At 42.3% G+C, this 12,483-nt stretch overlaps 1 protein-coding gene and 1 non-coding gene across 13 annotated transcripts in view; both read left to right on the plus strand.

Moving 5' to 3' along the window:
• UBAP2 (ubiquitin associated protein 2) overlaps nucleotides 1-12,483 on the plus strand; it is a 126,460-nt gene that overhangs the window by 24,834 nt on the left and 89,143 nt on the right. For 10 of the 12 annotated variants that reach the window (XM_063650217.1, XM_063650212.1, XM_054502802.2 and 7 more), the window contains exon 2: nucleotides 5,824-5,963. The exons of the other annotated variants lie outside the window; for them this stretch is intronic. In XM_063650217.1, the coding sequence (XP_063506287.1) occupies nucleotides 5,865-5,963 (99 nt within the window). In that variant the 5' untranslated portion in view covers nucleotides 5,824-5,864. The remainder of the gene's footprint in view (nucleotides 1-5,823; nucleotides 5,964-12,483) is intronic. 12 annotated transcript variants of the gene reach the window in all.
• On the plus strand, nucleotides 4,686-4,747 carry LOC129044778 (U7 small nuclear RNA). Its single transcript, XR_008504775.1, has one exon. It is a non-coding gene; the product is annotated as a U7 small nuclear RNA (small nuclear RNA).

Genomic DNA, 12,483 nt, shown 5'->3' on the forward strand with positions numbered 1-12,483 from the left:
CCTCGTGATCTGCCCGCCTCGGCCTCCCAAAGTGCTGGGATTACAGGCGAAAGCCACTGTGCCCAGCTGATTATTTTCATAAATGGGGTCACTGAGAATAAACAGTGAGAAAAAGATCAGATAATCCAATCAACAGAACTGGAAATCTATGAGTAAACTACTCACTTCTTAAAAAGGTTTTATGGTAGGAACACCACTCAACCAGTTAGCTTTTGATTAGATGCTTAATTCTGTTTTATTCTTTTCTTAAAATGTATTTATTTAACGAGATAGGTGGCTGGGCATGATGGCTCACACCTGTAATCCCAGCACTTTGGAGGCTGAGGCTGGTGGATCACTTGAGGTCAGGAGTTCAAGACCAGCCTGGCCAACATGGTGAAACCCCATCTCTACTAAAAATACAAAAAAATCGGCTGAGCGCGGTGGCGCACACCTATAGTCCCAGCTACTTGGGAGGCTGAGGTGGGACAATCACTTGAACCTGGGAGGCAGAAGTTGCTGGGCGGAGATCGTGCCACTGCACTCCAGCCTGGACAACAGAGCCAGACTATGTCTTAAAAAAAAAAGATAGGGTCTTGCTGTGTTGCCTAGCCTGGATTTGAACTGTGGGTTAAGTGGTTAAGTGATCTTCCTGCCTCAGCCTGCTGAATAGCTGGGACTACAGGTGCATGCCACCTTTGCCCAGCTTGGATGCTTCACTTTAGATACTTAAGATGGAATTGCAGAGTATTAGTGCTGAAGGTGATTTTTTTATTTTTATTTTTTTAGATGGTGTCTCGCTCTTGTTGCCCAGGTTGGAGTGCAGTGGTGCAATCTCAGCTCACTGCAACCTCCTCCTACTGGCTTCAAGCAATTCTCCTGCCTCAGCTTCCTAAGTAGTTGGAATTACAGAGGTGCGCCACCATGCCCGGCTAATTTTTGAATTTTTAGTACAGGTAGGGTTTCACCATGTTGGCCAGGCTGGTCTTGAACTCCTGTCATCAGGTGATCTGTCTGCCTTGGCTTCCCAAAGTGTTGGGATTACAGGCATGAGCCACCGTGCCTGGCCTGGAGGTGATTTAAAAAATAATCAAATGGGGCCGGGCATGGTGGCTCATGTCTGTAATTGCAGCACTTTGGGAGGTTTAGGTGGGTGGATCACCCGAGGTCTGGAGTTCGAAACCAGCCTGACCAACAAGTTGAGACCCCATCTCTACTAAAAATACAAAAATTAGTTGGGTGTGGTGGCAGGTGTCTGTAGTCCCAGCTGCTCGGGAGGCTGAGACAGGAGAATTGCCTGAACCCGGGAGACGGAGGTTGCAGTGAGCTGAGATCGCACCACTGCACTCCAGCCTGGGTGATGGAGTGAGCTTCTGTCTCAAAAAAAAAAAAAAAAAAAAAAGGATTCTTTCTCAAATACAGATATGCCTTACATTTGTTTAAATGCATCACAGTTTTAAAACAGTGTGTTCGTGTGCATTTATTCATATCTGAGAGAATGCTTTAAAAATAAATGGAATCATGGTAAAACAATTAACCTTGTTCTCTATAGTACAACCAAAATGATAAACCCAAACCAACAAAATTATAAAGTTGTTAAACTGAAAAAGGATGCAAAATGTGTATTCATACTGACTGGAGAGGCAGATTCAAATGCAGTAAAAAGTTTTAAACCAGTGTATTGAGCCTGTGAGAAATTCTAGTTAATTGGTTGTTACTATAATGTAAAAGGCAGTACAATAATACGTCTGTGGCCTTCAGCAAGCCAGTTAATGAAGCTGTTGAAAAAATAAGTTAATATTAGTGCAGCTAACACAGAAAAATACTTGTCAGACCTCTTCTGGCTAAAATAGGTTTCAGGGACACAGTGTTCTTTGGTACCTGAATTAGTATGATGAATTATGGTTAGTCTCCTCTATTTTATTTTATGATACACAGATCAAAAATATGTAGAAATGTTATAATGTCATTAATCTGAAATGTATAAGATTTACAAATAGTGGAATATCTTTCCACATCATGGGAATGCTTGCTTTTGGGTGTCTAAAACTGACTGTTCTAGAAAACAGAATTCCGGCCAGGCGCAGTGGTTCATGCCTGTAATTCCAGAACTTTGGGAGGCCGAGGCAGGTGGATCACGAGGTCAGGAGATCGTGACCATCCTGGCTAACACGGTGAAACCCTGTCTCTACTAAAAAAATACAAAAAAATTAGCTGGGCTTGGTGGCAGGTACCTGTAGTCTCAGCTACTCAGGAGGCTGAGGCAGGAGAATGGCGTGAACCCAGGAGGCGGAGCTTGCGGTGATCGGAGATCAAGCCACTGCACTCCAGCTTGGGGGACTGAGCGAGACTCTGTCTCAAAAAAAAAAAAAAAAAAGGAAACAGAGTTCCATGTATTGTTAAAATCACTGGCTCTGGGCTGGCTCGGTGGCACACGCCTGTAATCTCAGCACTTTGGGAGGCCGAGGCTGGTGGATCACCTGAGGCCAGGAATTTGAGACCAGCCTGACCAACATGGTCAAACCCCATCTCTACTAAAAATACCAAAAATTAGCTGGGCATGGTGGCACGTGCCTCTGGTCCCAGCTATTTGGGAGGCTGAGACAGGAGGATTGCTTGAACCTGGAAGGCGGAGGTTGCAGTGAGCCGAGATCGCACTATTCATTGCACTCCAGCCTGGATGATGGAGTGAGACTCTCTCAAAAAAATCATTGGCTCTGCATTGTTATCATTGGAGATGATAGCTCTATGTGTTATTGCACTGAAGACCTTCCAGTGGGACAGATGTGGAGATGGAAGACAGTAGTATTGATGATCGTGACCCTGTGTAGGCCTAGACTAATGTGTGTGTTTATCTCTTAGCGTTATTTTTTTTTTTATTTTTTTTTTTATAATGGAGTCTCCCTCTGTCACCCAAGCTGGAGTGCAGTGGGCTCACTGCAACCTCCGCCTCCCAGGTTCAAGCAATTATCCTGCCTCAGCCTCCCTAGTAGCTGGGATTACAGGCGTCTGCCACCATGCCTGGCTAATTTTTGTATTTTTAGTAGAGGTGGGGTTTCACCATGTTGGTCAGGCTGGTCTCGAACTCCTGACCTCGTGATCTGCCTGCCTCGGCCTCCCAAAGTGTTAGGATTACAGATATGAGCCACCGTGACCAGCTGCATATTTGTTTTTGTTTTGTTTGTTCTAGGAGCTTCGTAAGAGTGGAATTGTTTGCATAAACAGTTTGTTTCTGATTGATGGGTATATTTCCTCTGTGGAGAATTCCATTTTGGAAATTTAACTTTTAAGGCATTGCCACATGTTTTTCTGTGCGTGTGTGTGTATATGTGTGTGTGTGTGTGTGTAGTAAAATGTACATAACAAAGTTTATTGTAACCATTGTTACGTATACAGTTCTCTGACATTAAGTACATTTACATTGTCGTGCAACCACCACTGCCGTCCATCTTCCGAACCTTTTTATCCTCCCAAACAGAAACTCCATACCTGTGATACAGTAACTCCCCATTTTTCCCCTACCCCCAGCCTCTGGTAACTACCATTCTGCTTGTTTCTATGAATTTGACTTTTCTAAGTAACTTGTATAAGTAGAGTCATATAGTAGTATTTGTCCATTTTTTTTTACCCCTTGCCCCGAGAGTTTTGCTCTGTTGCCCAGGCTGGAGTGCAGTGGCACTACCTTGGCTTACTGCAACCTCCGTCTCCTGGGTTCAAGCAATTCTCCTGCTTCACCTTCCTGAGTTGCTGGGATTACAGGTGTGCGCCACCATGCCTGGCTAATTTTTGTATTTTTAGTAGAGATGGGGTTTCACCATGTTGGCCAGGCTGGTCTTGAACTCCTGACCTTGTAATCAATCTACCTGCCTCCTCCTCCCAAAGTACTGGGATTACAGGTGTGAGCCACTGCACCCCAGCCTTATTTGTCCTTTTTTGACTGGCTTATTTCACTTAGCATAATGTCTTTAAGGTGCATCCATATGGTAGCATGTGTTAGAATATCTTCCCTTCTTAAGGCCGAATAATTTTCCATTGTATATATATGTCACATTTTGCTTATCCATTCATCTATTGATGGACACTTGGGTATCTTCCACTTTTTGGCTATTATGAATAATGGCGCTTTTTAATTTATTTATTTATTTATTATTTTTTTATTTTATTTATTTTTTTTGAGACAGAGTCTTGCTCTGTCTCCCAGGCTGGAGTGCAGTGGCACGATCTCGGCTCACTGCAAGCTCCACCTCCCGGGTTCACGCCATTCCCCTGCCTCAGCCTCCTGAGTAGCTGGGACTACAGTCGCCCACCACTACGCCTGGCTGATTTTTTGTATTTTTAGTAGAGACGGGGTTTCACCGTGTTAGCCAGGATGGTCTCGATCTCCTGACCTTGTGATCCTCCTGCCTTGGCCTCCCAAAGTGCTGGGATGACAGGCGTGAGCGACTGTGCCCGGCCGATGATGGCACTTTTAACATGGAAGTACAAGCATCTCTTTGAGACTCTGCTTTGAGATTTGTTTTTGGTGCCTACCCAGAATTGGAATTGCTGGATCATATGATAATATAGGTTTCGATTTTTTTTTTAAGGAACCACCATTCTTTTAATGATGGTTGTACCACTTTAAATTCCCATCAGCAGTGCACAAGGGTTCTAGTACATCCTCACTGATGCTTTATGTGTTTTTAAAATTAAACAAAAAAAAATTATAGTATTACAGCTCTTTTAGAATTTGTCTAGCAGGTTTTCTGGTCTTTATCGGAAAATTCCCGGCTCTTCTGTCCAAAAAAAAAAAAAAATTGTAATCGCTATCCCTAAAGGGTAGGAAGTAGGAATCTTATTGTTATAATTTTTTTTTTTTTTTAATTGAGGTGGAGTTGTTCTTGCAATGTTGTCTAGGCTGGTTTCAAACTCTTGGGCTCAAGCAGTCTTCCCATCTTAGCCTCAAAATAGCTGGGATTGCAGGTGCATGCCACCGTGCCCAGCTTAGAATCATGTTTTGATGACATACTTAATTATGTGCTTGACACTTAGTAGCTAGTCAATAAATATTTGTTCAACAAATCAAAGAAAATTATATGCACAATTTTTTTTTTTTTTTTTTTTTTTTTGAGACGGAGTCTGGCTCTGTCGACAAGGCTGGAGTGCAGTGGCACGATTTCGGCTGACTGCAACCTCTGCCTCCCGGGTTCACGCCATTCTCCTGCCTCAGCCTCCTGAGTAGCTGGGACTACAGATGCCCGCCACCATGCCCAGCTAACTCTTGTATTTTTAGTAGAGACAGGGTTTCATTGTGTTAGCCAGGATGGTCTTGATTTCCTGACCTCATGATCCGCCTGCCTCGGCCTTGTGAATTGCTTGGGATTACGGGTGTGAGCCACCGCGCCCGGCCACACAATTGTTTCTTTAAGATTTATTATTTACAGGTGACTTTTGCTTTTCGACATAGCTTGTTTCTTGACACATTTTAAATTGGGTTATTGGCGGGTAAAATCTTGGCGGGATGCAATGTTGTTTTGGGGTTCAAATACCAACTGCAAGTAGTAAGAGGCAGATAGCATTTCATGTACAGTGACTACATGTAGTGATAAAATGGTTGCTGGTTAAAATTGATGGTACTTGAGATTTTTGTTTAGATTTGCTAAGCTCGTAAACCATAGACTTAGATTGCAGTAGTTGAATTGGTTTAACAGATACCAGCAAAATGTAAAATCCTCAAGGGCTACTTCTTGAGAGTTTGTATTCCAGAGAGCTTTTATCTTTTATTGTAAGTGTCCTTGTTTTCTCTGAAGTACATGCTTATCTTTTACTATGATTGTTTTGCTTACCATCCCTACTTTCTTGCAGATTTTCTGTTTTGTACATACGTTATTTTGTATATACTGTATATGATGACTTCAGTGAGCAGTGACCATTGTCGAGGTGCTCGGGAAAAACCACAGATTTCAGCAGCACAATCAACGCAACCACAGAAACAAGTGGTACAGGTAAGTTTTTGTGGAACTCTTGTTTGCCTTGTTTAGAATTAAGGAAATTAAGGGAGAGCATATGATTTAATGTCTTCCTTTGTAGGGAACTTTAGGATTTTGGACCCTGTGTTTAAACAGTAGGTGATGGCCGGGTGTGGTGGCTCACGCCTGTAATCCCAGCACTTTGGGAGGCCGAGGTGGGTGGATCCCTTGAGGTCAGGAGTTTGAGACTAGCCTGGCCAACATTGTGAAACCCCGCCTCTACTAAGAAAATACAAAAATTAGCTGGGCGTGGTGGCGTGTGCCTGTAATCCTAGCTTCTCGGGAGGCTAAGGCAGGAGAATTGCTTGAACTCAGGAGGCAGAGGTTGCAGTGAGCCCAGATCACGTCACTGCCCTCCAGCCTGGGCGACAAAGCGAGACTCTTTCCTAAAAAAAATAAAATAAAATACATAAAAAATAAAAAGTAGGTAACGAAGAATAGAAAGGAAAGAGGTCTTGTACTTGATTCAGGTACAATTGGATGTTGTTCCATGAGAACTCTTTAATGCTAACCTTTTCCAGGTACCTCTTAGCTATTAGGCTGCCACTGCCACCACCACCACCACCACCACCACCACCACCACCACCACCACCACCACCACCACTGCCACCGCTGCTGCTGCCGCTGCCTCCTCCTCCTCCTCCTCTTCCTCCTCCTCCTCCTCCTCCTTCTCTTCCTCCTCTTCCTCCTCCTCCCTCTCTCCCTCCTCCTCCTCTTCCTCCTCCTCCTCCTCTTCCTCCTGCCTCCTCCTCTTCCTCCTCCTCCTCCTCTTCCTCCTCCTCCTCCTCTTCCTCCTCTTCCTCCTCTTCCTCCTCTTCCTCCTTCTCTTCTCCCCTTTCACCTTCCTCTGCTTCCCTTCCTCCTCCTTCCCTGCTGCTTCATCATCATCTCTCCCTTTTCTCCCTTTTATTAATTTAAGTGTGTCCCTGGAATGAAATATGAAAATCCAAGGTAGATGGAGAACTAATAGTCTGAAGTAGTAAAATACCTGAATTACAATAGACTTTAAAAAGCTGCCTTTGCTGGGCATAGTGGCTCATGTCTGTAATCTCAACACTTTGGGAGGCTGAGGCAAAAGGATTGCTTGAGCCCAGGAATTAAGAGCAGCCTGGGCAACATAGTGAGGACCTCGTCTCTACAAAAAATTTAAAAAGTAGCTGGGCATGATGGCTTCCATTTGTAGTCCCAGGTACTTGGGTGGCTGAGGTGGGAGGATCACTTATGATGGTGCTACTGCACTCCAGCCTGGGTGACAGAGTGAGACCTTGGCTCAACAAAAAAACAAAAACCCGCCTTTTCTTCAAAGCACAAGGAAGAGTGCTTGAATCTTAGAATGGCTTTTAATGATCAAGATCCACTTGAGGCCAGGCGCAGTGGCTCATGCCTGTAATTCCAGCACTTTGGGAGGCTGAGGCAGACAGATCACATGAGATCAGGAGTTCGAGACCAGGCTGGCCAACATGGTGAAACCCTGTCTCTACTAAAAAAAAAAAAATACAAAAATTAGCTAGGCGTGGTAGTGGGTGCCTGTAATGCCAGTTACTCGGAGGCTGAGGCAGGGAGAATTGCTTGAACCCGGGAAGCGGAGGTTGCAGTGAGTCAAAATCACACCACTGCATTCAAGCCTGGGCGACAGAGCGAGACTCTGTCTCAAAAAAACAAAGACCTATTTGAATAAAATTTTTAATGTTAAATACTCCCTCCTCCTCAATTTGATTATATTATTATTTTAAGTGAGATAAGTGCTAAGCACAGTACCTGGTGCAAAATTAAGCATTGTATGCATGTTACTGACTAGATTGGCAAACCCTTTTTCACAGGCAATATGCAAGTAAGTAAACTATATCTAGTTTGTCTTACTTGCAGATTGATTTGACTATACTTTGATAGTTAATTAAAAGTGCTTCTTATAATCACTCATTTATACCCAAGTGCCCTGTTGATGTTAAGGGACATAGTGAGGAGATTTAAGTGTTGCTTTACATTTTTCAGTATAAAGTTAGTATAGTATTCTGCTGGTATTGACAGACAGATATCTCTGCTACTCAGTGCTTGATCCTAAATACACTTACTCTGATAGGAATTTATTCACAAACTGATCTAGTCCAGTGATGGAAAAATTTGGAAGTTTTAGGCTAGGTCCTCCTTTTATAGTTGAATTTACTTAGGAAAAAGTTTGCTTAATGAATGGTCTTTTTTTTTTTTTTTTTTGAGACGGAGTCTGTCGCCTAGACTGGAGTGCAGTGGCCAGTCTTGGCTCACTCCAACCTCCACTTCCCGGATTCAAGTGATTCTCTTGCCTCAGCCTTCCAAGTAGCTGGGACTACAGGCAGGCAACATCATGCCTGCCTAATTTTTTTTTTGTTTCTTTGAGATGGAGTCTCCTGTCGCTGAGGCTGGAGTGCAATGGTGCCATCTCAGCTCACTGCAACCTCCGCCTCCTGGGTTCAAGCGATTCTCCTGCCTTAGCCTCTCAAGTAGCTGGGATTATAGGCGCCTGCCTCCACCCCCAGTTAATTTTTGTATTTTTAGTACAGATAGGGTTTCACCATGTTGCCCAGCCTGGTCTCCCAACACAGTGACTGCCCCCCCTTAGCCTTCAAAGGTGGTGTGATTATAGGCGTGAGCCACCGCACCTGAACTTTTTTTTTTTTTTTTTTTTTGAGACAGTCTCGCTCTGTAGCCCAGTCTAGAGTACAGTTACTTTATCTTGGCTCATTGTAACCTCCGCCTCTGGGGTTCAAGTGATTCTCCTGTCTTATCCTCCCCAGTAGCTGGGATTACAGGAGTGAGCCACCATGCCCTGCTAACTTTTTTGCATTTTTAGTAGAGATGAAGTTTCACCATGTTGGCCAGGCTGGTCTCAAACTCCTGACCTCAAGTGATCTGTCCCCGCTTGGCCTCCCAGGGTGTTGGGATTACAGGTGTGAGCCACCGCACCTGACCCTTTTAAATTTTTTTCTTTTAAACACTAGTATGCAATAGGAAAATTATTGATGTTTATTTATTCATTAATCCTATTCAGGGAAGTATTTGCTAAGAAAGTAATCTTAAATTGGGGTCATAAAAAGTGGCTTTATTTGGTAATTTTTTTTCTTTCTCTTTTTTTGAGATGGAGCCTCGCTCTGTCGCCCAGGCTGGAGTGCAGTGGTACGTTCTCAGCTCATTGCAACCTCTGCCTCCTGGGTCCAAGCGATTCTCCTGCCTCAGCCTCCGGAGTAGCTGGGATTGCAGGCACGTATCACCATGCCTGGCTAATTTTTGTATTTTTGGTAGAGACGGGGTTTCACTGTGTTGGCCAGGCTGGTTTCAAACTTCTGACCTCAGGTGATCAGCCCACCTTGGCCTCTCAAAGTGCTGGGATTACAGGCGTGAGTTACCACGCCCTGCCGGTTGTAAGATGTTAATTACTCCATTTTAAATGTCCACTGTTATGTTAGAGGTGTTCTGAGATAACCTATTCAGGTTGCATGATGAAAGAGAGTTTTTTATTTTTTATTTTTTGAGACGGAGTTTTGCTCTTGTTGTCCAGGCTGGAGTGCAATGGTGCGATGTCGGCTCACTGCAACCTCTGCCTCCACCTCGCCTGGCTAATTTTTTGTATGTTTAGTAGAGACGGGGTTTCACCGTGTTGGTCAGGCTGGTCTTGAATTCCTGACTTCAGGTGATCCACCCGGCTCCGCCTCCCAAAGTGGTGGGATTACAGGCATGAGCCACTGCACCAGGTGGTGAGAGTTCTTTTGAATCCATATAAACCAGGATTTTTGTCCTGGATCTAGCACTTACTAATTAGATGAGTTACTTATATCTCCTTTAAACTCAGTTTTTTTTTTTTTTTTTTTTTTTTTTTTGAGATGGAGTCTCACTCTGTTGCCCAGGCTGCAGTGCAGTGGCTTGATCTCGGCTCACTGCAACCTGTGCCTCCTGGGTTCAAGTGATTCTCCTGCCTCAGCCTCCAGAGTAGCTGGGACTACACTTGTACATCACCACACCCGGCTAATTTTAGTATTTTTAGTAGAGAGGGGTTTCACCATGTTGGCCAGGTTAGTCAGTTTTGAATTCCTGACCTCAAGTGATCTGCCCACCTCAGCTTCCCAAACTGCCCAGATTATAGGTGTGAGCCACTGGGCCTGACCGTGAACCTCAATTAAAAAAAAAAAATACATTGTGAGACTTACAAAAAAGTTGCAATGGGAATATGAATAATTACTGAATACCCTTTTCAGATTCCCCAGATGTTAACATTTCTATCACATCTACTTTATCCTGTTCTCTTCCTTTCCCTACAGTTTATTCCCAGAAATGTTTGACAAGTAGTTGTGAATAAGGTTCTTCTTCACTTAATACCTCAGTGTTTTTTTAAAAAACAAGGATCTTTTTACATAATTACAGTGCAATTATAAAAAATCAGAACATCTACAGATCATACTTATATTTTTTCAATGGTCCTCATAATGCTCTTTTTTTTTTTTTTTTTGTTTTGTTTTGAGACACAGTTTTGCTGTGATGCCCAGGCTGTAGTGCAATGGTGCGATCTTAGCTCACTGCAATCTCCGCCTCCTGGGTTCAAGTGATTCTCCTGCCTCAGCCTCCCGAGTAGCTGGGATTATAGGCATGCGCCACCATGCCTGGCAAATTTTTATATTTTCAGTAGAAACGAGGTTTCGCCATGTTGGCCAGGCTGGTCTTGAACTCCTGACCTTAGGTGATCTGCCTCCCTTGACCTCCCAAAGTGCTGGGATTACAAGCATGAGCCACTGGGCCCAGCTGTAATGTCCTTTTTAGCTAATTAGATTGTGGAATATACATTCTATTCAGATGTCAACTCTCTTGTGAATTTATGTGAAAATTCCACAAAATTATCTGAACATTCCACAATTATGAAGTGATTATAAGAATATTTGAAAATTATGGTATAAAATGTCTTAGAAAATGTATGCTTCCTGATCAACTGAAAAAATATGTACAATTAAAGCAAAACTGTTGAACATTAATGAGAACAGGCTTAGTAGACTGTTAATAATGTTTATCTTTGGTGGTGGGCATAAATAATCCTACTTTATTATTATTTACAATTTTTTTCTGGGTGACAGTTCTAATTAAAAAAAATTTGGTTTCATTTGAAAAATTTCACATTTTCCACTGTGAAAGCAGCTTAGTTCATAATAAGCCATGTGAATGGATAAGAGATCCAGAGGAAGAGCTGTAGTGATGCTACTTTTCTTGGCAAGATATTTTTCAACTTGAGATGTGACCTAGTGTATGTCACTAATGTTTATTGCAGGGGAGGGTGCACTGACCTTGTTTAACTTAAGAATTACCAGTTGATCCTGATTTTTCCTCTTTTTTCCCAAGCTGTACCGACCTCTTGACACTTCCTAGAGCTCAGCCTGGTAACTTCCCTATTATACTCTTATGTTTGGTGCTTTGTTTATCAAATATTTATTGAATTGTTTATCAAAGAAAATTATTTTTTTCTTGACTTGGTATTTTATAAAGGTAAAAAAATACTTAAAGTTCTCATTAAAATTTATTTTCATAAATATGCTAGCACTAGTGTTACTATATTGTTATTGTTAAATGACTATTATGTGTATTGGCTATGCTTTCAGAAGTAGTCTGTCTATCCCTTTTAGGAATAAAAAAGATATTACTGAAGAGAAGTACAGTATTTGTGTCATATAATACTTAAGCTGAAAAAGCTAAGTCTGAATAAATCAGTCATTGGCATTTACCTTACATATGGCAATGAATAGTGACTTTATAGTTAGAAATGTATGGGTGAAACAGTATCAGAATGATAATGTAGAAACATATATAAGCCCCAGACTGCCCCCTACAGCAAAATGCGATTATTAATAACTATTCTGCTTGAAATATTTGGTGAGATTCTTTCACCCATCAAGTGCTTGTTTGTTAATATTTTAATTGGGTCGGTAAGTGTTTCTTTGGTTTTGTAAATTGTGCACGTTTACAAAACACTGGCTATTCTCAGGCAGTTTTCAAGTTTAAATATTCTTGCCTTTAGAGTCATTATTTGTTCCTGGTTCCCCCACTCCGCCATTACTTTTTCATACTTTTTCCACAAAGATTTCAGCCATACTCCCTGACTTTGGTTTATCTTCTACTCTGACATTTCTGCATGAAGTAGTTTCTGTCTGAAATGTCTTGAAACCAGGGATGTTCTTATAATAATACTTACTGTGCAGTGAGTGGATATCCGCAAGTAGTCCATAATTTTACTTTTAAAAAAAAAATCTTTGTTGTAGCTCCTGTTTAACACATCTACCACCCCAAGCCGCCACCTCCACTCCTTTTCTGTCTGCCAAAATCCCTCCCCACAATACTTTATTATGAAAATGGTCACGCATGAAGAAAAGTTGAGAGTTGTGCAGTCAATAGCCATATGTTCTATTACCTTTTTGCTCTATTTGTTTTATCACATCTGTTTAGCCAGCCATTATTTTATCTAACTTTTTAATGCTTTTCAAAGTGA

Source organism: Pongo pygmaeus, chromosome 13 (assembly GCF_028885625.2).
Source record: "Pongo pygmaeus isolate AG05252 chromosome 13, NHGRI_mPonPyg2-v2.0_pri, whole genome shotgun sequence".
In the NCBI taxonomy this organism is placed as follows: domain Eukaryota; kingdom Metazoa; phylum Chordata; class Mammalia; order Primates; family Hominidae; genus Pongo; species Pongo pygmaeus.